At 37.8% G+C, this 23258-nt stretch overlaps 1 protein-coding gene across 8 annotated transcripts; it reads left to right on the top strand.

Annotated features, from left to right (window-relative positions):
* Nucleotides 1–162: 162 nt before the first annotated feature.
* On the top strand, nt 163–22719 carry CRYZL1 (crystallin zeta like 1). Of its 8 annotated transcripts, none has more exons than XM_063346247.1 (15): nt 163–240; nt 1136–1334; nt 1613–1684; nt 4471–4548; nt 5080–5152; nt 5792–5836; nt 9488–9556; nt 11618–11751; nt 12560–12671; nt 16450–16473; nt 17599–17697; nt 18437–18558; nt 19028–19133; nt 20807–20852; nt 21572–22717. In XM_063346247.1, exons 3-15 carry the CDS (start codon nt 1619–1621, stop codon nt 21669–21671), a joined length of 1074 nt encoding a protein of 357 aa, XP_063202317.1. In that variant the 5' UTR covers nt 163–240; nt 1136–1334; nt 1613–1618; the 3' UTR covers nt 21672–22717. The 8 variants fall into 8 exon arrangements, with proteins under 8 accessions (XP_063202317.1, XP_063202307.1, XP_063202343.1 ...); XM_063346237.1 differs by having other exon boundaries at nt 199–328; XM_063346273.1 differs by lacking the exon at nt 163–240 and adding an exon at nt 367–622 and having other exon boundaries at nt 16453–16473; nt 21572–22718.
* The last annotated feature ends 539 nt before the right edge of the window (nt 22720–23258 follow it).

A 23258-nucleotide genomic window follows, 5' to 3' on the forward strand; every position in this document is an offset into this window, starting at 1 on the left:
CCGTACTGACGCGCGGCCGCGGCCTCCCCTCCGCCCCGCCCCCTGCGCGACGGGCAGGCGAGCGCCGCCAATCAGAGGCCGCGAAGGCCGCAGGGACCCTGCCTCCTCCAGCCAATCCGGGCTCGGCCGGGCCCGCTCTTGCGCCGAGGGGGTCAGGGCGCAGCCGGGGGGAGGGAAGGGGCGGCCAGGCTGCCTCCTCGCCGCCAGTGGGGGCGGGCGGCCCCTTTACTTTGCACAAGGGTAATTCCAGGCGGTGTCTCTCCCTTCCCTCGCACCCCCACACCCGTGTCGAGGCCGCCGGCCCCGCACCCGGGAGGTCACGGACGCTGTAAGCCCACTGAGCGGGGCCGCGTAGTCTCCCTCCCGCCTCTCCTCCTCCCGCCTCCTCGAAGTGAGCGACAGGCGCCCTAGCCAATCCCGCCTCTGCTCTTACCGGCGAGTGGCGGCCGCTGTGGCCAATCACGAGCTGCCGTGGGGCGTCTCTGGGCAGCGGGGGGCGGTGCCCGCGCTCGGCGGAAGGGCGCCGAGGTGGGAGCAGCGGCGGAAGTAACGGTTTGTCATGGCAACTGCCGGGCGCGGGGTGGCGGCGCTTCCCGGCGGCTCTTCCCTCTGGGTGCCCGGGGTGGGTTTGGAGCCTCCCTCCGTTTGGCGTCGTCTCCGCGACGGTTTCCTCCGCGGCGGGCGCTGAGGGGCTGTTGCGGCGCCGCGGGTGACACGGCGCGGAGACGGGCGCTGGTGAGGGCAGCGGTGCCTTCCCCCCTCTGCCCCGAGCTGCTCTCCGGTGTGGCAAAGCACCGGAATAACCGCAGCGGCGTGGCTGACGGCACTAAGGGAAGTGGGTGACTGCCCTCGGGAACGTGTGCCGAGAGCCCGGCGAGGCGGCCCAGCACCGCCGAGCCCGGGGTGCCCCGCAAGGCTGGCCGGGGTTGTGGCGGGCTCCAGCTGCCGCGCTGCTCTGCGTTTATGAACGGCCAGGTGCCTCAGGGTGGTCCCTTCAACCTCGGGCGTGCTCTGGGGTGTTCATGCTGGCTGACAGAAGCAATATAATGGTTTTCTGCTTCTCTGCTCTGTGCTTTTCTTTTTCCTGTAACTTGAAGAGACCTCTCTCTTTTTATTTTTTCTTTCTCTCTAAAAGGCTCTTTTTTGTTGAAGACAACATATGCCAAGTTGTGACAGGAGAACAAAACCCCAAGTTGTGATTTTTCAGTGAAGTCACAAGCAAGGTTCCTCGTATTCCTGCACCGGTTATATCGCCCTTTGGCTGAGGTAGTCAAATTCTGTCCCTTCCGGCCTGGGTGGCAAACAATCCATCTACTGCACTGGACAACAAATCGGTAAATCCTGTGTATCATTCATTGCCTCTTGCTGTACATCCTCAGTCCCAAGGATTTGCTGTATTATCAACAGTATGCATGTAAGCTGTTGCAGGAAACACTTTATCTTGCCTCATCTGTTGATCCGCTTTAGAACTTACATTGGAAGGACTCATAGGCCCGGTGTTGCTTGCAAACAATCGCTGTTCTGCTTATAAAGTAATGTACAGCTTTAGTTACTTGTTTGCTCTATAGATACTGCATGTATTACAGTTGGGTTGCTGTGTCTTTTTTTTCAGATCACTATGAAGGCCTTGTATTGTCAGCAGAAATCACCTGGAGAGGAAATGACATTTGTCTTCCAGGAAAGAGTGAGTTCCGATCATAATAGCACTATTAAATAATTTGGTAGAAGAAAAAAGTGAGGCTGAACGCCACGTGGGAATTGAAAACCTAACCCTTCTGTAGGCTTAAAAAAACTCTGGTGTAATCCTTGCACACACAAGCAAGTAAATGAACGTAGGGGAGGTGTATTTCACCATCATCACACAGCACTTGGCAAGACCAGTGCTAGACTTCTCTGTGCAGTTTTGGTGTCCATGTTTTAAAAACAAGTTTTGCAGGCATAACACATGAACCCTGGCTTCATATGGATTCACATCTCCTGGTTGGATTTTCTGGACACTGAAAAAGTAGAATTATAGCTTGAAAAATTTATCATGTTTGCAGTGTTCCTACTGTTATTTTCTTTCCGCTTGTGAGTTCTTTGCTCTTAGTGAGGATTGAGATGACAGTGCAGCCTTTTTCTCAGAGGCACTGATAAGTTTCCTTTGTCTAGCTACCTATTTTCCTATGACCTAATGGAACAACAAGAAGTCAACAATTTTTCTGTCAAATTTAGCTGAAACTATTGTGCTAGAGTCTTTGTCAGTTTGATGGAAACATTAATTGGAGACTTGTGTACACATGAGCTTGTGGCATAAGGCTAAAATAGGATGTCAGTGAGTGTATACTGTTGCAGTGAGTTTCTGAACAGTAGAAAAATGCTTATGTGGTTTTGAGGATGTGAACCTGTGTTCTTAAATCTCTTATAGGTACAGAATAAATTACTATACATACCTATGTATACCCGTGTAATATAGACACCTAAATATACCTACGAGCCATATATCAAAATGAAACAATATAGTACTGGTGAGAATCTTGCTTGAGTAGATGCAAAATCCCAGTAATGGAGCACATCTAACAAACTGCCTGAAGAGAAAGATGCAATGAGATGGGTGATTTTGATACTACCAAGGTGCATATTCATGGAGCAGTCTTAGATCTACTTAAACTGATTGTGAAATTGTGCTTTTGCTGAAAAGGTCTGTTCACCTTTCAGCAGCACATGTTTGTTCCCTTCCTTATAATGGTTTCAGGAGTCATGCAGCTGTAAGATGAGCTGGATCAGCTAGGTGAAAACAAGTAATTTCTTACAAGTTAGTTCACATTGTTGTGATGGCTCCATGATTGCTAGCTCCGACACAAAAGAGGGGATAGGAATATGTAGGTGCTGGCAACAGGTGAGCCAGACAACTCTAGTACAGTCTTAGGGAATGATTCTGCAGGTGTCTCTGTAATGACCGGTGCTATGGAATCATCATCATAAATAGAAATAAATACTGAAAAAAGTGTGGAAAAGAAAAGCTAGTTGGATGAGGAGACCTTAATAGAACAGAAAGTGGGTAATGAAAAGTCGGTAGCTTGGATGAAGAATTTCCATAGCAAACCTTCCTTATATGGTGCTTGGTCAGTTCCTAATAATGACATATTTAAATTACAAAGGCAGGAACCAGTTAACAGCACAAACAATTCATCGTCTCCTCTTGTTCTTAAGAATTGTATTCCTTTATAAAGAAAAGCAATTCTATTATGTACATCCTAGCAGTACTTGGGTTCATTGAGCTATGCATACCAAAAGGATAGTTCCAAAAGACAATATAATCTTAAATTTATATAAATTACATAGGTCCCTTCGATTCTGACTTTTTATTTTCTTTTTTTTTAAAACCAGAGATGCAGTATTCCTATAGTTCAACAGCTTAATGGCTTTTCTGTTTTGTGGAACAAGGAGTGAGAACCCACTTTGGTTTGTTTGAGGAGCAGGAGGTCAGTTTCACTGGCAAAATGCCTTGCAGTTTTAAAGGAACAGCATGTGTTTAACTCAGCTGGGGTGAGAAAAAGTTCAGCTCAATATTCCTTGAACAGAGGTTACTGTTCATGTTGCTAAACCTAGGAGAAAAGCAACAGCTGTTTCTTGGGAAGAGATTAAAAAAAAAAACAAAGCTTAAACACTTACAAATATAACTTAACTTCAGAAGTAGAAACAAAGCGCTCTCATGGTAAGTGTTTCACTTCCAGTTCTAACGGGCATCAACACTGCAGACTGCGTATAACATGGAAATACCAGATTTTGCCTCCAGTACCTGAGGTAGCTCGTCAACAGTCCAGAATTCAACTTGTCTAATTAAATACTTCAAAGTAGCTGTACTTAACTACTTAAAATCATTTCCGATATCAATCCCAAATCCAAAAGTTGAAATAGTAAGGGGAGGCTTCATTAGCAGAACAATTAGCCATTATTTGTGGAACTTAACACCAACTCTGACCAGTGCTGCCTCTTTGACACCATCTGGACTACTCAGCAAGTTTTTCGGCACAGTATGTCAGACATTCATGTCAAAACTGTGTTAAAATTCTCCATCACTCTCGCAATATATTTTTAATATTAAAGAGCTGCTCCGTTCTGTTTGTTAGACAGACACTATGGGGGTAATTACATACAAAAATTGTTTCAGATAAGGGTGTGATATTTAACTTGCATTAAAAAAAAAAGAAAAAAAAACAACACCAAAAAAACACAACCCAAGAGAAAAATAATGTCAGTGTCTGTTAAGGTTTAGTAAGGTCTAGTGGTCAGTTTGTTACAGTAATATACACGTATGCAAAATGGTGTAAATCCATTGTGATATCAGCTCCCTTTTCATTGAAAAATAATTTCTTGTTCTGACTACAAAACAATCTAAAAGAAAGACTCTATTTCAAGAGCTTGAGAGGATCCTAGTAGCACATTCACGTTGCATTGTGTAATATAACGTCTGTAAATTTGTCCTAGGAAAACCTTCCTCCTACAAGAGACAATGATGTGAAGGTACAAGTTAGAGCCTGTGCACTGAGCTGGATAGATACAAAGGTATTTGCTTATATTTTTTATGAAAGCTAGAGATGTTTACAGTTTCCGTTGAAGATCTAAGCCAGGGCCTTAGCTGGTAATTGGCACAATTCCATTTATGCCGTCTGAGGATACAGCTTTACTGCTGAGAAAGAGGGCGCAGGATTGATGTGGTATTCTTGCATATCTCTTTAAATAAAAAGCACCTGTAATTTGGTTCTTAATATGTGGAGAAAGATCAATTGTCATTTGTGAGTTCTCTTACAGTAAATCCTTTTTATCATCCTCTGCATACTGACTTTAAGTCACAGTTTGGCTTGCCTGTTCATAACTCTGTTTTTATTTTTTTTTTAATATGCTTCTAAATTTAAATACAGGAAATCAGTGCAAAGGTTTTAATATTAAATGAGGAATGTGTGTACTTTTTTCCCCCAGATAACATTTTGGTAATGGCCCAACTTTCTTACTGTGAATATCAAACACTGTAAGATTATAATAAATACGCAAATTTTAAGGCTTGGTAAGAATGTTGTAACCATTATTTTCATTTAGCTTCTGTCAGAAATTAAACTGGAAAAGGAGCTTCTACCTGTTGGTCGAGAAATTTCTGGAGTTGTATTGGAAGGTAAGTTAGTATAATTGTCTTGTGAGGTGTGGAGCTAGAATTAAGGTCTGGTAATCCAGAACAAATAAGTACTGTTTGTATGGTATGCCTTCAATAGTAGGAACTGTTTGCTTTCTTAATGAGGCTTCCCCTAAGTCAGTAATGATACTGAAATGAAAGTAAAAAAAAGAACTGAACTGTAATTCCTGCATATCTCTTCAGAGTTTTAAAAAAAATAAAAATTGCACATCAGCTTTCTAAATCAAATATACCAAGATCTGAAGGTATTACCTGCACATGCTATAGCTGCCTTTAATTTATTTGTAAAAATCCTTTGTTGGAATAGTGAAGACAAAATAATATTTCAGCAGTGTTTCACTGACATATCCACGTTTGATGTGTAGTTTAAAGCCTAGGTCTTTCAAACACTTATACGTGTGTGTACTTGCATGTAACTGTTTGTGAATGGGGTGCCAAAGTTTAGTGAATTAAACATTTGGGTTTGGTACGTGCATATTTAATAGAAAAAAAATTTTCACTAGCAGGGTATGTTTTTAGTTTTGTGAGCTAGTGATAGAAAGTGCTTTCAAATGCATACTTAATTTCAGCTATAAACATTTATCTTCATACCTTCTCTCCTCCTTTTCATATATTCGTGAGTTGGAAGAAAGGTAACCTTTTTTCAGCCAGATGATGAAGTGGTGGGTAAGTTAATGCTTGTGTGCCTTATCAACTAATACAATTAATAATATTTTTATAATGAATGGCTGAGGTTATAATCGGTGCTAAGTCTACACTTAGACATTTTTCAAAGATTCAACTAGTGTTGCATGAATAAACTCTTATAAATGAGAATTCTATTCTAAAAGTGTTCTCTTAGGGAAGTTTTTTCATTATAAGTCTGGAAGTTCAGGTCCCCACCTAATGTAATCTGTCATAGTCCTACAGCATTCAGCGAATCTCTAAGAATACAGACCTCAGTCCAATTAGCCGTGTGAGGTGAGTGTTCTAAAGGCAACACGTATCTATTGCCTGAATACATACACAATTATTTGTATCTATAACACCATCTTTATTAATTAATATGTATCTTTTGATTTCTGTGGATGATACAAAGCCTAGGCTTATATTTCCTGTCTTCTTGAGGATGATATAAAAATATACTTTTAACTGCTAGTGATGAATCTCTTCTTCAAGCATACTGAAGACTGTTCAGTTTCTTCTAAGTCAAGTCAACTCCTCTTCGAGTAAAGAAATCAGGAGTGGTCCTAACTTAAACATGAAAGTAGGTTCACACCAGTTCTGCTGGATTTTCTCAGTTACCAAAAGCAATACATGTACTCAGGTGTTTTGCTAAATACAAGGCCACATTTAAAAAGAAACACTGATTCAAGCTGCTCATTTTTCCAGAATATTCATTTTTACTGAACGTTAGTGTTCTTCAAAGTGGACTTGTTTCCTCCCTACCTTAACCACAGGGAGTCCATGCTTTGTGATCCTGTTATGACATTCTTATCGGAGAAGCCCATCAGAAAGGCAAGTGGTAGTCAGTGTACTTTTTTTTGTTTGTTTAAATCAGACCTACAGGTCAAAAATCACACAGAAAATGTTTGGGGCTTTTCTTTTGCTGGTAAAACTTTGGCAGACCTTTCATATCACTAGCTTAAATCTAATGAAGTAAGATGTATGATTATTATTATTTATTCACCACAGAAGGTGTAATCCTTTCAGTTGGGAATTAATATTCCATTCTGTGGAATGGCTTTGCTTTGTTTCATAAAGTAGAACAATTATGGCCAGGCATTTTCTGGTCTTGCATATGAATTGACTTTAAACTATGAATCGTATCATTATTGTGAACAGTATTGCTCTTTTGGCTAAATATCTTACTGACATATGCTGCATCTGTTGAATATTTTAAAATAGTATTTGTGTTTCAATCACCTTCTGTTGTAGCTGAAGGAATAACAGTTTCAGTAAGTAGTTAGCGAAAAAAAAACCTCTGAAAATATGGACCTGAGAGGTCTAAGTGATGTTCTAAATGGCTGTGGGAGGGTTGGGTATTTTTTTGTGAATTATGACTTCATTCCATTCTTGTTAATTCAAATATAGAATAAGTAGTTTGATTCAGCTGAGCTACTTCAGAGTAAACCTGACATTAAGGGAATGGAATCTGTACTTGGGTCATGTAAGAAGTGGCTTAATTTTGTCTGAGACTTCTGTTGTCTGAGTTTTTTATTCTTGAGTACTGAATGCTTGTGTGCACAGAAAAGTCAGAATTACACATATGGAAATAGGAAGATAAAACAGCATTAAATATTTTTGTCCCTAAAAGACAGAAACCCCACTTCTTTAAATACTGAAATCTTATAGCATTCCCTTTCAAACAGCTGTTCAACCTTATGCATCCAATACAGATGCTATAAAGACAAATGATGGAAGCGAAATATTTATGTTTTGCTAAATCTTTCCTAACAAACATGCTTCCCAGTTACTGTTGCTGTGAGTTTATACATAGTTAATGAATGAGCAGATTTAAAAGAAAATGAGCTATTGCCAAATGGTTTGGTTACCTCTGTGTTTAATAACATCAAACTGTCTCAAAATATACAATTGTCAGAAAAATATTTCTACTTGAATTTTACAAAAAAAGCCCGTACTTCCGTCCTTACTGAGTTTAACAGTAGTAATATGGTAATAGAGACCTTATTTATGAATCTACTTTTTTGCATGTAAGAATAGCACTGTGCTCACTGGAAGTACTTGGTGTGTTAAATCATTAATCTGTTCCTAAAATCATATCAAGAATTGTTTCTCGCTTTTAAAATTTTTCTGATCCTTCTTTAATTTCACAGAGGAGATTTCTTTGTCTATATAACGTATTCTCTTACACATAATCATTTGTTCGGTTAAGAAAAATACAGTAGTAGAACCTCAGACCAGCCAAAAATCTTTTGGTTTGAGATAGATTCTTGACTTCCTTTCAGAGTTACAGTCAGTTTTGTTTGTTGCTCTCAGAATCTTTTAGCAATCAATCGTGCCATGTTCCTCATTAAAATAAGTGCAGGGAAATATTCTGGGAGTTAAATTGGCCACAAATACTTGGAGGCATGAACCTAAATATAAATGTACCTACTTAGATTTACTGGTGGTTAGCCAGTTTGCATGTCAGTTCTTCCATATGCCCTGTAACTGAAGAGATGAATAATCAATGCACAAAAGCCCTATGCCACGTGAAGTATTTTTGACGAGTAAGGTGAAAAATCTAATTTTGTACTTGTGTCAAATGCTTGATGTGTATAGCATACATAAAATAAAGGTCTATACTTCATGTTGGAGCTTTTGTAAGCATTATGAGGTGTACTAAGGGGCACGGTTCTTTAAGATGCCATATGTCTTTCCCTCAGTATAAGGATCATGTTTTTGTGAATGGTTTTAGAGACCCTGAAATCAATGTGAGTTGATGGCAAAGTATAATGACTCCTTGGAGGCTGTCTCGAGTGTTAGGAGATAATGTGACTTGTTCCTGAACTTTTGCGTCTGTCAAGAAAAGGAATGTCTTCATGTATTATTCATTCTGTGTTTTTCTTTTTCTATAGTAAGATATGTTAGAAGGCAAACTGATCTAGGTGCTGAGGCTACTTTAGTTTACTACAAGGATATGTTTCTTAACATTTGAAACATAATACTGCGTTAATCATCAAAATCCGAATGATGCTTTAGGATAGAAGAGTTATTTTGTAGGGACGTTCTTTCATATATGTTTATATTTTGTATGTTAAACTGAAGCATTAGAGGATGACTAAGTTATGAAAATAAGATAGAGTTGATAGTGATGTTGTAAGTGTGTTCTGTTCTGAGATTCTTGCCCTTCTTGCATTATTTCCTAATTGCACAATAGCTGCTGTAGATAGCTACTTTAGACTTTTCATTAGCATTATTCCATAGATAAACCCTTGAGAGATCTGTACATGTATACAATACGAGAGCTTGATTTTCTTCTTTGTTAGCCATGGCCCAGAGTAGAAACAGGAGCGCTCATCAGAACGAGAGCAGTGTGAAATGAGTTCAGACATGACCTGATAAAAATGAAGTGTGCCAGTAGCAAAAAGCACTCAGTAGTGTCCCCGTTCTTTTTCTCCCCAACCCCAAAATGCTGTTTGGAGCACCTTTGGAACTTGCGCCCATAGAGATTACAGGCTGTTACCTTGCCAAGTTTTCTTTACCTGTCATAAAACTGACAAGAGGGCAACTGAACCACAGACCAAGGGGGACTAGCAATTTCATTAGGAGCTCGTTTTGGTTATAACATCCACTTGTTTGAAATTAAAGGTCTATGTTCAATTTTTTTTTCAGGAATTTTGCCCCTGGATTCCGAGGAGTCTGGTCTTTGTGAAGTTGTTCTAGTTCATGAGCATTATTTGGGTACGTAGCTCATATATTTTGCTAATATTTACATTTACTGTATCTTTAGACTTCAGTTTAGCTTTTCTAATAGGGAGCTAATTAACATGGACCTCTGGGCAAACTTGCTCTGTATAGCAACAGACTGTCTACTCCATCTGTTCGTAGAACTTTGAATACTGTATACTCTGAAGGGCTTTTTCTTTGCCGTTATTGTTTAATGGGTTAATGTTTTGCCTAAACCACACAAGCTGATTCTTTTTTTTTCTTTTCCTTTTTTTTCCCCTTCTGACTTCCCTTTTTGTTGCTTCATTGTCTTTGTACTTTTTCCTCACCTCATCTGTCACATAATTAAATGAGGAGAAATTTGCTTTCTTCCTCACTTTAACTCAATCCAGGAATTCATTTGTGACCAGACTAAAAGATGGGATAAAATTAGCAGACTAGAAGATGGAGAGAGGAATTTTCAGGGAATGAGGATTGGGGAAGACCTAGTATTGAAACATTCTTTTCAATTATTGTGAGTTTCCAGTCTCCCCTTTCTGGGCATAGAGTGCTTTAATGTGTAGAATACTATATTTGGGAATCTCTGTGCTTCTCCCAAGTTTGTTATATTACTTTAAGCGAGCTATTCTTTTGGTCAAATTAGTTTGTATTGGGTTTCTGTGACTGTCCATGAATTCAACATGTGTAGTTATGAGGTGACTCCTTTAAATTTGTTTATACCAAAGCAAAATCCTACTTTATTGTATAAAATATTGTAAAATATCCTCTGTGTGTTTTTTTTAAATGTGACAGGTAAACAAGTATTATTTATGTTGACTTGTTTGAAGATGAAATCTTCCTAACTAGCTATGACAGTTTTTTTGCAAAATAAGCCATAGCCTCATGGAGATGAAAAAGTAAGGTTTATTCTTTCTAACACTTAAAAGTACAAATCAAGCAAAATGAAATCTAGAGGTCTGTGCTGCCTTGTTGCTATTTACAGTAACTGTAGGCAGAAAATATTTCTGACTGTATATTACCTTCAGTAGCTTGCTTTGTGCTAAATAGTATGAACTGGCACACAAAGTGATGATGCTGATGATGGTCTCTGGAATTCTTTTCCAGCACGCTGATAAATGAGCCCAGATGGTCGCATTGCGTGTGTTGTTTTACAGTTTCACTGATTCAGGCTAAACTGTCAATTCCGATGCTATATAGGAAGGGACAGACCAAACTTTTCCAGTCTTTTTCTTTTCCTAGTGTGCCTCAAGAGGATTGTGCTTACTTAGTTCAGTTCTATGCTAGACTCAGCTGGGCTATGATTTTCTATCTTAGTAATGAGGTCTCTGCTAAATCATGTAAATTGCTGACATTAAAAACAGCGTTTGAACTTGCGATTTCTAGTTAAGAGAGTACTTCATTAATGTTACCTCCCCAGGCTTTTAAGCATGTGGATAGAATGGGAAAACTCTTTAAGCGTCTTGTAGATAGAGACAGCAGAGAACAGAGATGATAAATAATGTTATCTTCACCTTTATCTCTCTTAAAATGTGTTATATCCTCCACAAGCTATATTTATACCAATGGATTATGAAGTAGAAGATTCTAACCTATAGAGGAAAAAAAAGAATTAGGAACTCATGGGTTGGAACTTGCATTGTATGGTCTCTGTGTCGGAATTATCTTTGTGAAAAGGAGAAAAGATCTCCTCAGATCATTTCTGTCAAGAGGTTATGGTAGGAAGTGTGTCTTTTTTTTTTTTTTTTTTTTCTTTTTTCCTGTTTAAGTATTATATTTGTATTTGAACTTGCCCACAAAAGTGCTGCAGAAGCGAAGTGATTATTCTCGGAATAACAATTGCCTTTTCCACTTTGAGTCCATGTTGCTAACCTAGCACTACCATGAGCCACAACATAGGAATATTGCCTTTGTGAAGTACATCGTAATTATAGCTGTAGATGATTTGACTTGTATAATTTTCTTTCATGTTTTAGAAATTGATGAAGTCTAAAAAAGAATCCTGAGTGAAATGTCAGGGACTTGCTGTTTGGTTTTTTTCCCATCTGGTTTCTTTGTTTGTTTTTTCCCCATACTTAGTTCGTAAACCAGAAAAAGTTTGTTGGGTTGAAGCAGCCGGGACTGTTCGTGATGGTGTCCGAGCATACACAGCTTTACACTACCTTTCCCACGTCTCTCCTGGAAAAACTGTCCTTGTAATGGATGGAGGAAGTGTAGGTAACAACTGTGCAGTACTAACAATTTCACAACAGGAAGATTATCTCTGCCATAAGTATCTGTCTTATCACCAAAACAATTGGATTTCTTACAACATACTAAACTTATCAAGCCTTGTATTTTACTCCTGGCAGTGCCGTTAACATAATGGATTAATAGGAAAGGCCCTCCCACATAGGACACTGAGCCAAGAATAGAGTCCTTTACATGTTGCGTGGGTAGTGAAGAGAGGTAGTTCTTTTCTGGTGTTGCACATTGACATAGTTTTACTCGAAGCCCTCAGGTATAACTGGAGGAAAGTGCCTTGATTTTTTTTTTTTTAATTATTTTTTTTTATTCCTTTTCCACCACTGCTTTTTAACTTCTCTTAGATATAAATAATTTCATTTGCATTACTGCAATCTTTATTGCTAATGAAGACGTGGAGCTTGCCTCAGCCAAGATTCATTAATGTAAATGTGGCTGGGGCTTTTTCTTGGTAGTGCTTCTTTCTTCAACAAGCAAGCAAGCCCAAAGCTGCAAGTTGCAATTGCAGGTATGGTACTTGTGTTACTTAAAGTAGAATCTGAGCTATTTTGTTGAAGAGGAGAACTAGTTAAGTCTTGAAAGTTTGTTCAGAGCTTCCCAGTCAATGAAAGGACTTTTTTGTCCTCACTTGGAAAAAAAGCAGATCTGTGAATATTCAGATTTTTGCTTCAGATGTGTTTTATTGAAGGAGTAAGTTCATTTCTGAATACTCTCAGAATACTCAACTGCATCAAATTGTTGCTGTAAATAAACTCATCTACCTTTTTTCTTCTGCAGCCGTTCGGTACAATAGCTATTCAGTTAGCACAACACAGAGGAGCTAAAGTAATCTCTACTGCGTACAGTCTTGAAGACAAGCAGTACCTGGAGAGGCTTAGACTTCCTGTGGGTAAGTTATATTCTTCAGTGCTAAAGTTTACACTAAAGAATGTCTCAAAATATTTTAATTTTTTTTCTTTTGAGTCTGTAGACTTATTTCAGTAGCTGAAAACTGAAATACAAATTTATAGATGGTCTAATTAAATAGTTTCAAAATTTACTCTGTATTCCATAGGTGTTTAATTTCGGTTTACGTGTATTTACTGACCTTTTTATTCTTCATTTAAATTGTAATGACTGTATCTCAGCACTTTCCATCTTACACAATAGTGCTCGAGTGCTGGCTTTTGGCCTAACTACTCAAGAAGCCTTTTCATTTTATAACATTGTTGCTTGCGAACAAGAAGAGAGCATTATTAAATCACTGGTATCGCAGTGTGTAATCTAGGTACCTGAGCCAGAGTTCAGTTGTAATGATATACTAGAGATACAGTATTCATCAGATTCAAATTACTTCTAATCGTATTTTATCAGGCTGTTTGGCAGCTCAGTTTCAAGTACGGTCATAACTGTAGCTGCATGCTTAAAGGCTCTGCATTTTCCTATTTTCCAAATGAGCTTTACAATAGATGTAATACTTGGATTCATCTATGACTTCTTCGATTTCTTTTCTTCAATACTAAAGTTTTTGGGTTTTTTTCCCCTCAAAATAACAGTGCTATTTGGACCACGGAAAAAGACTCTTATGTAAAAGCTACTAACATCTTTCCTGTTAACTTTTTCTTATTTCAGTGCTGTAGAGTGAAGGAAAGTAGATTTCTTTATTCAGACAGTTTTAAAATGGCATTGCAAAGTCCAGTTTGATTGCAGTCCATGAACTTTCCTCTACAGTGAACAAAAGGTTAAAACTAGTGTCTGATAACTTCCTCCTCAAAATGCGAAGTCTGCCCCAGGAGAATCACCAACTTTTTTTTTTCAGTGTATGATTTTTGTTGTCATTCAAAGAAGTATAAGAGCAGCTGTGTCTCTTGTAAGAATAACTTTGTGTGGAGAGCATTGTGTAGTCAGTTATATATATTGCAGTCCCATCAATCAAAATATATATGGGTTAAGATGAGATCTGATTAAAAAGATAATGCCAAGGTTAACTGTCCCTGACTCTGACTCCTTTCTCCTTTGCTGTTTTGCATAGTAATATTGTTAGCAATCTGGGCTTTCCAAATGGAGAATTAGAGCAGTTTTCAAATCTCCTCTCTCGTTCTTAGTGACTCACTAAAATCAGGCATTGCTGATATGCAGGTGCACATAGTATTGTCCTTGTGTTCTCCCTGCTGGCTCAAGAATAGTAAGCTAGCAGAGGGATGAAATAAGCCAGAGAGCTGCTCTTTGGACACAGAGAGAACAGAGTTCTTGTCAATTTTAATTCCTTTCTGGCTCCCGAGAACAGAACTGGCAGTGGAAGCACAGAGACAACACAGTGTGCATGTGCATTCTGGGGCTGCACGTTCACACACATCTGCAGTGTTGGGGAGTGATTCACTTCCAGCCTACCAAGCAAGCATTTAGCTCTTCCAGTAGTGGCTTTGGAGTGCTGATAATGCAGCAGGAAGTGGAGCGCTGTGCAGAGGTTATTACACAAGAGCAGGGAGAAAGACAGTTTTGCTTTCTGACCTTAACGATCTTCAACAGGGAACCGCAAAGTTTTGTGGTGGAAATGTAATCATTTCTTCCAAGACCTGGCAGACTTAATTCTCTAGATTTTTTTATATTACCCCTATTTTTTTGCAACTTCACAAAAAAGCTATTTTTTTCCTTTTCTTATTTCAGAAGTCTTTTTTACTGTAATAGTAGACATTACAGACATTAGAACTTAAAGCATTTTTGTGAATGCTGTTGATATGTAGAGGTTTGTTATACCAGCTGTGGATGGATGAAAGAGTAAATACAACAGACCTAAAACCTTGCTTTGTAATATTTTATAGGTATATTTTGCTAATGATGTGAAAACTTGATTAGCCAAGAAAGGACTTTGCAATTAATATTATCGTAGTCCTTGTAGCACATATGAATATCACTTTGGGTTGCTTGGCATATTTACTTTTTGTTGGTGTGTTTAAGTGATATGAATGTTAATATAAAATAAATGTTTTGTTACCCAAGCGGAGCTAGCTAAACTGGCTGTGGGTGGAGGCTTTTTCAGTTTGTTTTCTGCTTGTTTAATGGGGGTTTTTTGTTTAGTTTTTAGCAAGAGTTTATCAGTCGTCAATGAGCAGCAGTTTCTGCTATCAGTGTATAGCATAACCGGCTGCTTCGTAAAATGACTGAAATAACCATCTCTTGCAGTGAAACACCACTCTTACATTGCTCGTGTATGTGCTTGTTTTACAACGATAGGAGTTTAGTTTAGCAGTTTTGCAAATGTTTGTGGAACATAAACATTAGGGGGAAAAATTTAATTGCAACTTTACTTCAAATAAACAGATACAAGCTTGGTACAGAATTAAAAAGAGAACGACTTTGAGCGTGAAAGCAAAAAGGCACTGTTTTTGTGTTTTGGGGTTTTTTTTGTTTGGTTGGTTTATTCTGTTGTTTCGTTGGTTTTTGTTTTGGTTTTTTTGTTGTTTTTTTTTTAATAAATACAGTTCCAGTGCCTGACATAGAAGTTCTTGTTAATGTTTATGGATTCATATTTAGATCAACAGGATGGGGTCTTTGCATGTCTTCAGTGATCTCTGAGGGAAATATAATAGCAGTATGAAGGAGGCAATTGTAACAAATTTTGAAATTTTAATGCCTATGTTTTAGACTAGAGACAGAATCCTACATAAATAAGGTGATGAGTTTCTGTTAGAATACAGAAGAAAAAAATATATACACACACATATATTTCTTCTGTTCCCTAGGTTTTCATTTTTGTTTGGTTTGTTGATAGATTTTTAATTATTTTTTTTAACTAATATTGAGTTTTCAGTGGATACGTTTCTGGTAAGAACTCATCAGTGATTTCATAGCTCTCTTGAGCATGTTCAATAAAGCAAGTAGCGGATCTTTTGTGTGACAGTTTTTAAACTCTGTATCTGAATTTACTGGATGAGAGTGAACCCTGGTAGCAAGTTGTGGAAATACTGATGTTTCTACTTCTCACCACCAGTGAAAGAAGAGAGAAACTGAAGCCTTTTTGCCAGTCAGAATAATGTTACTTAAGTTGTGCAAGTCAAAGAAGAAGAAACGGAACTAATTTACAAATGTTTTGTGAGAAATTTTGCATAAATGACAACGGATTATAGAAAATTATATTATCACTTGTTGCTCAGCCTTTTCCACAGTGAAGAGAAATTGTTACAGCATTTTGCTAGGAAGGAAATTGAACCAGATTTTGATGAGTACTGTGTGAACTGTTGTATTGAGTTAAGTAACAAAACTGGCTAAAGAGAAATCAGAAAACAGTCAAACTGACTAAACCATTGCCTTTCTTTTTGATAGTCAGGCTTTGAGTCTATTAAATCAACATTATTCTCAAAAAGTGAAACTATTCGCAGAAACTTTATACCCTGTCAAATTGCCACATTAAGAAAAAACTTACAGGGAATGTGACTATCATTATTAAATTCATTTGACATTTTTATTAAGTTATGACAACGTGTGTTCTCTTTAGCCAGATAATTTGACTTCAGTGAAGAAACTGGATAATTGACCTAAGAGTTTGAATGCATCTTATGATTTGATTGGAAGGGTGGGGGGACCAAAACCCAAAGCATTAACTGAGTATTTGTTAATATTCTTCTTAACGACCAGTTTCTTGCAATTTTTCTTCTCTCCTTCCTTCCTATCCTGTGATTAAATTCAAGAAGGTATACGGCAGCCTTTAGTGGGTAAGTACACATTGCAAATTTAAGTTTAATCTACTATGATTTGAAAATGTGCCTCCAAATTTATTTAACATGACTTCAGTTATCATTTTGCTGATAAGTCTTTGGCCTGTTTAGTTTCTAAATGTTTGTTCTCCATCATAGTTATGAAACAACTGTAAAAGCCTTACCTGCTACTTCTCTGCCCTAGTTATTCATGATTCTGTGGTTTATAATCATCTGTAAATATGGTATCACAGATATATGAGAAGAAAATGTATTAGTGACTTTCAGCTCAGAAATATTTCAAGAGGAAATGTAAATATGTCCATATAAATATTTATTTAATGACCCAGAGAGTCATTTAGAGGTTAAAAACATTATGCAGGAAGTAATATATTAATGTTTATCCATTCTTCGAGATAAGTAACGATGTTACTAAGCATTATTTTAAAGAAAAGGTGGATGTAATAAGATTCTAAGACTTGCTGGAATCGTAAGAAAAGTCAGGTCAGTGCCTCGTGACGGAATTCATTGCGTTTTTACACGTTTACTTCTGACTTGCGCTGGGAGACAGGGCGCCACACCAGGGAGAATAGGTTTTTGTTTCCCACTGTGATTGTGGAAGTGAGAGAAGGGCTCTGCAAGGGACTGGCAGAAAATGGTAGTTTTTATGTAGAGAGGGAAGAAAGCTATGCTTGGAGAACTCTCCCAAAACATTACTGCTGTGGCTATTTGATAGATAATTTGAAAGTTGGGACATGTGAAATAAGGTGCCTCCTTATCTTTTCTCCACTCCCTTTTGCTTCAATAACACGGTTATTCACTCCAGAGCTTGCTACTTTTGAAGTGACTTTGGAAATGAAGAAAAGCAAAGAATGAACTTACAGAGGGATTTCTAATTCTTACAGGAGCATACTTATCCTCTTTGGCCTAAACAGACTTCTGAGTTTTACTGCTGCATTAAGCTAATACATAGTTTTGTTGCTGATCTTGCACTGTATTGGAAAATGAAAAAAATATTGGACAGGGTTTTTTTGACTTAGCTGCAAACTTATGATACTTTCAGAAACTAGAAATGTTCTGTTCTGCTCGGAATCTAAACTCTACGTTTTTACTGTAATTGACCAAATATGCTGCTCTTTCTAGCTCGAGTCATCGATGTGTCCAATGGAAAGATAGATGTGGCAGAAAGCTGCTTGGAAGAAACTGGTGGCCTGGGAGTGGATATTGTTCTAGATGCTGGAGGTATGTAACTGATGAAAATCTGGTCTTCAGAGTACCATTAGGAGTTGTTTTATTATTTTTATTTCCAAGCAATATAGGTGGAAGCTGCATCACCTCAAACATTTATATTTAGTTGTTTGTTCCCATGCAATTTTATGTATGTGTCTTCACTCAGTAGATCTCCTTAAGCAAGATCTCTTTAAGGTCTCCTCATATCACCCTCTAGTGGAAGTATCTAGTACTGTTAGTCATCTGCCAAATTTGCCTGAAATTTTCCTCTATTTAAAACTGAAAAGAAAAAAAACGTGTTTAAAGACTAGAGCTGTGACATCATGGTTTATGCTACCTTATTTTAACACAAAAATTACGTCATAATTGCCAATACTGTCAACGTGTTTTATAAAACAATCGTGATCGTTGAAAAGTCTGAAGTTACTATTTTTAGCTGAAACAATTGAAGAACTTCTTAGAGCTCCACTGAAATGTGTTAAAAGAAATATATATTCAATTTGCTAAATCTTGTACTTTCTCAGATACTCTTATGTGACAAATAGCATAATTTAATTGTAGTGCTGTTCCAGACAGCCATCTTTCATTGTGTGTGTTGATATGCATGTATTCCAACTCGTTTGTATCTGAAGACATAGGACTGTAAAGAATCCCAAGACACGTGCTTTTCAGTGCAGGAAGAGATGGACATTTCACTCTGAACAGAATTTTCTTCTGAGCTCAAATGACTTTGTTCTTCCCCCCTCCCCAGTGAAATTATATAATGCTGAAGATGAATCAGCTTCAAAATCACAGCTGCTGCCTCACAAGCATGATATCATTACTCTTCTTGCTGTTGGGGGACACTGGATAACAACAGAAAAAAATCTTCAGGTAAAGATACTGTGTCAGTAAGTTAGTTTGTACCACAGTATATATATGAATGTGTCTGCGAGCTTCTGTCATGGCCGAGTTGTTTCCCACTGTTAAATAACATCAATTTTCACTTAAGAAAACTTTCACATCCAGAAAATGGGAAGTATACAGCATTAATAATAAATACTTTTATTTTCCTTTGGAAGAATTTTGGGGCTGCCTTCTCTAAGATGACAGTAAGTTATTTTAATAGCTTGGTATTCTGACAAATTTTAAAGGACCTATGTTGTTTGGCTCAGGGTATTAAACTGTTTTTAAGAAGACAGAAAAGTGTCATTTAAAGCTGTAAATGTTGTAAGTGTGCTAATGGGTAAGGGCTGGGTTTTGGTTTGGTTTCGTTTTTTAACCATCAATATAAAATAACTATTTAACCTTTTTTTAAATAGGAAAATATAACTAAGTATCATTTGTCTTCATTTCGTTTAAGCTGGATCCTCCAGATAGCCGTTCCTTGTTTCTTAAAGGAGCCACAGTCTCCTTTCTGAATGATGAGATATGGAACTTGTCCAATGTACAGCAAGGGAAGTACCTCTATATCCTTTTGATGGTCATTTTGAATACCGACTGCTAACATGAGTGGATGGAAATATACCTGAGAAACCAACTAATAGATTCTATTCTACTCAGTCATGTAACCACAGGCTTAAAGGCTAAGCATACAGTGCAACTAAAATATAATATACGCTCATGTTTTAAGCTAGTCTCTGCATTCCTTCTAAATATATGTCTCTACATGCTTCATTAAAAGGAGTGCTGAAATAGAAAACACACATTCTGAAGAAAACGTGATATTTTGGTTCAAGATTGAACCAATTAATTGAAGATTTGAATCTGTAAGTTTTTGTATTATGCACATGACAGTTTGGAAAATTTTTTGTTGTTCTTCTTTTAGGCAGTAGATGCGTCATTTGTAAATCTTAATGCAGTCAGTTTAAATGCAAAATCTAAAATATTTTGGCTTCATAACCTTTTTCTTATTTGCAATGTATATTAAAATTTATTGGGCGAAGATGTGGGTATGGGAAGAGGAATGCCACCTCCATTTGCATTACCTACATTTGGTCTGAAGCAGCTGGACTCAGAGCTTTCTACTAGCATGGCAGTTTTCAGTGGATCACTTCAAGTAGTGGAAGGTTTGTCCGTTTATGGCTTTAAGGACCCTCCCTCTTCCGTACTGCACTGCACTGCAGATTATGAGATCTGCTGAATCACTTTTGCAGTTTAGCAGCACGGCAGAGGCAGGTGAGGATTAAGTCATTATATTTGTGAAACGACTAACTGTACTGCAAGGAAGCCCTCCCCTCCTCCACTAAACTGCAAAGTAGATTAGGCAAGGTCAGGCACACTAAGGAAATATTTATGGGATGCACGTTACCATGAATCGTTTCATAGTTTGGTGTTTTTCTTGAATGCTTACTGAGTAATTATCCACATACAAAAAGTAAGCTGACTAAACAGTAAGATTTCTTTTGTCATCTGCTGGGGCATCTTTAACCACAACAGCACATTTTATCACAACAGGCTTTAAAGTTGAAAGGAAAAATATGCGATCTTTTTTTTTTTTTTTGTATCTGTATATCTTGTGAAATTCTGCAGCATATGGCATTAATATAATCTGAAGAAATTGCAAGGTGATTGCTTTTCAAAATGGCTCGAGCTTCAATTATTAACCAGATTGCTTTTAAAATGAAGGAAGGAACTTTTTTTTTTGAGTTTCATATAAAGACTAAATACAGCCTCGTCTGTTGCACTGTCATGAATGTTAGCCATTAACTCAAAGATCCCTTCCAGATGCACAGTGGTGCTCCAAGAATTTATTTTGATATTTGAATTTACCTCAGATGTCTATATGAATAGTAGGGATAGTTAACTGGTACCAAAGTCTGTCATCTTCATTCTGCACCAAAAAAAATGCAATTGCCATTCTGATTGATTAATGTTGTACTAGTGCAGGCTGCATTTGTGAATCTTTTTGCTTTATTTTTCAAAATTCTATTTTCCGTATCTCATTTCTGTATCCTATTTCAGGAAATTAGGGGGTTTTTTATATATAACAAGTGCATAAATCTGATCTAAAGATTGTAATTAAGGTTAATTTACATTTTGCCTTGATCCTGCTGGTTTTGTATCAATACAGGATACTTGCCAGCAAACATGATTATAGAAAGATATTATCTGTAGGTACCTTGACAGTCCTCCTAGATACCCATCTTAGAAGATATAATGGAGAAATTATCAAGTAGCATTTTCAGGTGAGATGTGATTTTTTTTGTTTGTTTTTGTTTTATTTTAATTCAGCATCAGAAGTAGAAAACTCTTTCCAGCACTGTACGGCAAATTTATATTGGGATGCTCAGGAAAAGATGCCTGACATAATTTATATGGAGCAGTTTATGGACTATTTCTGTTTGTAGCGTAGCAGGTGAAGCAGAAGAAAATTTGGTAAACCCTGCAATTTTGGTATGGCGTATTCTATGTCAAAATTTAACAGAGGCTGCATATTTTTTTCTTGGTGGAGGAAAAGCATGTATCTGGCTGCTCAGCAGTGTGTCTGATTTTAGAAATAGTGTTGGCTGGAAAAGACAATAGGTCTGTCTAATACTCCTCTGGGAAGAGTGACAGCTTCACTAGATATGAAGACTCCTATAATGAGGTGGGAATGGCAGATCCTTTCTCTTAATGCAGGATAACTGTATTGCTGTTGAGCAAAAGCCTCACCACCACCTTCCCCCCCCCCCCCCCCCCCCCCCCCCCCCCCCGTAAAAAGAATATTGTTTAATTAACTTCTGTTTCCTGTTTGCTTTAGGGCTCTTCCCTTCTTCTGTGAATCCAAGCAAAGCTATAAAACTTTTATTTTGTTTAAGGAGCAAAGTTTACATAGTGAAAGTAAAGTCTATAGCAGTAGTCCTGCAATATTTCTGTTGATCTGAGCATGCTCACCAGACATTTCTGACATACTGTTCCATTTCAGGCCTCAGCTGGATGAACCGATTCCATTGTATGAAGCCAAAGTTTCTATGGAAATAGTTCAGAAGAATGAAGCAAGAAAAAGACAAGTCATCCAGTTCTGACAGGGAATTTCCTGATTTCTAAGCCTGTGGAAGATGAAGAAATGTGATGTATTTGAGAAATAAATTAGTGTACACTTTCAAATAATTCTGTAAGCAGAATTTAAAGATCTTTTGTACCTCAGCACAAATGGTCTGTGAAGGTCCTGTGACTTCATGGGTTTTTTTGATTCAGTCGAGCAGAATGTTCCCATGAGCAACTTCTGAAGAGGCAGTCTTGACACACAAATTTTGTCTGCCCTGGCCCAATTACAAATGTTAGTAACATCTACAGGCAAACTCAATTGTTTTTCAACCATAAGAAATTAAAGGGAAAAAAAAACTAAAAAACTGGTGGTTTTATTAGTCCTTCCTTATCCAGCCCCTACGTCTGTATTTACCTTTTGCTTTTGACTGCATTGAGACTGAGTGCTCTCAGTGGTACATTTAGTATTTAATCCACATTTAAAATTGATATTTAATTGAAATCAGAATTGGCAAGGAAGCTTGAGGGGAAGGATATGAATCTGACAGTATGAGTTCCCCCCACAGCTGATTTTCTTAATTTTGGCAACCAGGCAGTAAACCAAGTGAATCTAGAGTCCATAAGCTGATACGATTGTGTCATTCAGATGTTTGAGGCACTTTATGTATCTTGTTACTGTAATGTTATCTTTGATATCTTTCCAGTAAGACCCTCTTGTGCTGTGCACTTTCATTTCCCCTCTTTTTACCTCAGTCCTATGCCTAGCACAGCTCATATCTGTTTATCCAACATCTTCCATTACCGTGCAGTGGGGAAGGAACTGCTGGTTTTATTTCTTCAAAGCACGTGGCTTCCTACTTACTCATATTTGAGAGCAAAAATATTTTTTTCTCTTCAACTGTGCTATTCATTTTCACTGTGTGGATGGCTCAAACAGCAGACACTAGCACTTTAAACCAGTGTAAGACATTGGAACATTTGAGTGAAAATAGATTATCTAGAACCACGATCAGTCTATCTTCTGTCATTCAACGGACTTGTAGTAGGTTCTTGATAAAAGATGTAAGGGAAGCACATAAAAGCCTGAGTAAATCTTATTTTACTACTAATGTGATATAATACAGCCTTGAAGCTAAGTGATACTTTTACGCACAAGTGTACATACACATACATCTAAAGCACGTGCATCCTGTTAGTTTGACATTTACTCTGAAGCTTTGTACCCAACTGCTTATTTTTTCCTGGGGTTGTTCATTGTAGCTTAAACGTTTGCAAAACAAAGTAGATCAAACAAAATAAGAGCTAAAAAATAAGGCTTAATAAAACAGGAACGACCACTGACAAAACTGCAGAAGAAACATCTTTATAATTTTACTAGATCTTCTGTCAGTAGATATGTTGCTCCTAACTAAATATATAAATGCCTTTTGAACCCTGTGTACAATGGACTGAGGGCAGCTATTGCTGCAGTGGTTGTGGTTTTTCAGCTAGATCAGGTTGTGGAAGACCATTATTATGAAATTGGATGCTGGGTTCCTCATTGGGGCTAGGATGTCTCATCATTTTCTAATGCTCTTTAGTAATGCTAGCTTTAGGTTTACGTGTTTCACCAAGAGGGTTCACAG

The sequence above is a fragment of the Chroicocephalus ridibundus genome, chromosome 1 (assembly GCF_963924245.1).
Source record: "Chroicocephalus ridibundus chromosome 1, bChrRid1.1, whole genome shotgun sequence".
Classification (NCBI taxonomy): domain Eukaryota; kingdom Metazoa; phylum Chordata; class Aves; order Charadriiformes; family Laridae; genus Chroicocephalus; species Chroicocephalus ridibundus.

Excerpts from the sequence above, each read along its gene's own strand:
- CRYZL1 (XM_063346247.1), top strand. The coding sequence starts at position 1,619 with ATGAAGGCCTTGTATTGTCAGCAGAAATCACCTGGAGAGGAAATGACA. Across the intron at positions 12,672-16,449 it reads GAGGCTTAGACTTCCTGTGG|AAGGTATACGGCAGCCTTTA; the intron begins GTAAGTTATATT and ends ATTAAATTCAAG. Across the intron at positions 16,474-17,598 it reads TATACGGCAGCCTTTAGTGG|CTCGAGTCATCGATGTGTCC; the intron begins GTAAGTACACAT and ends TGCTCTTTCTAG.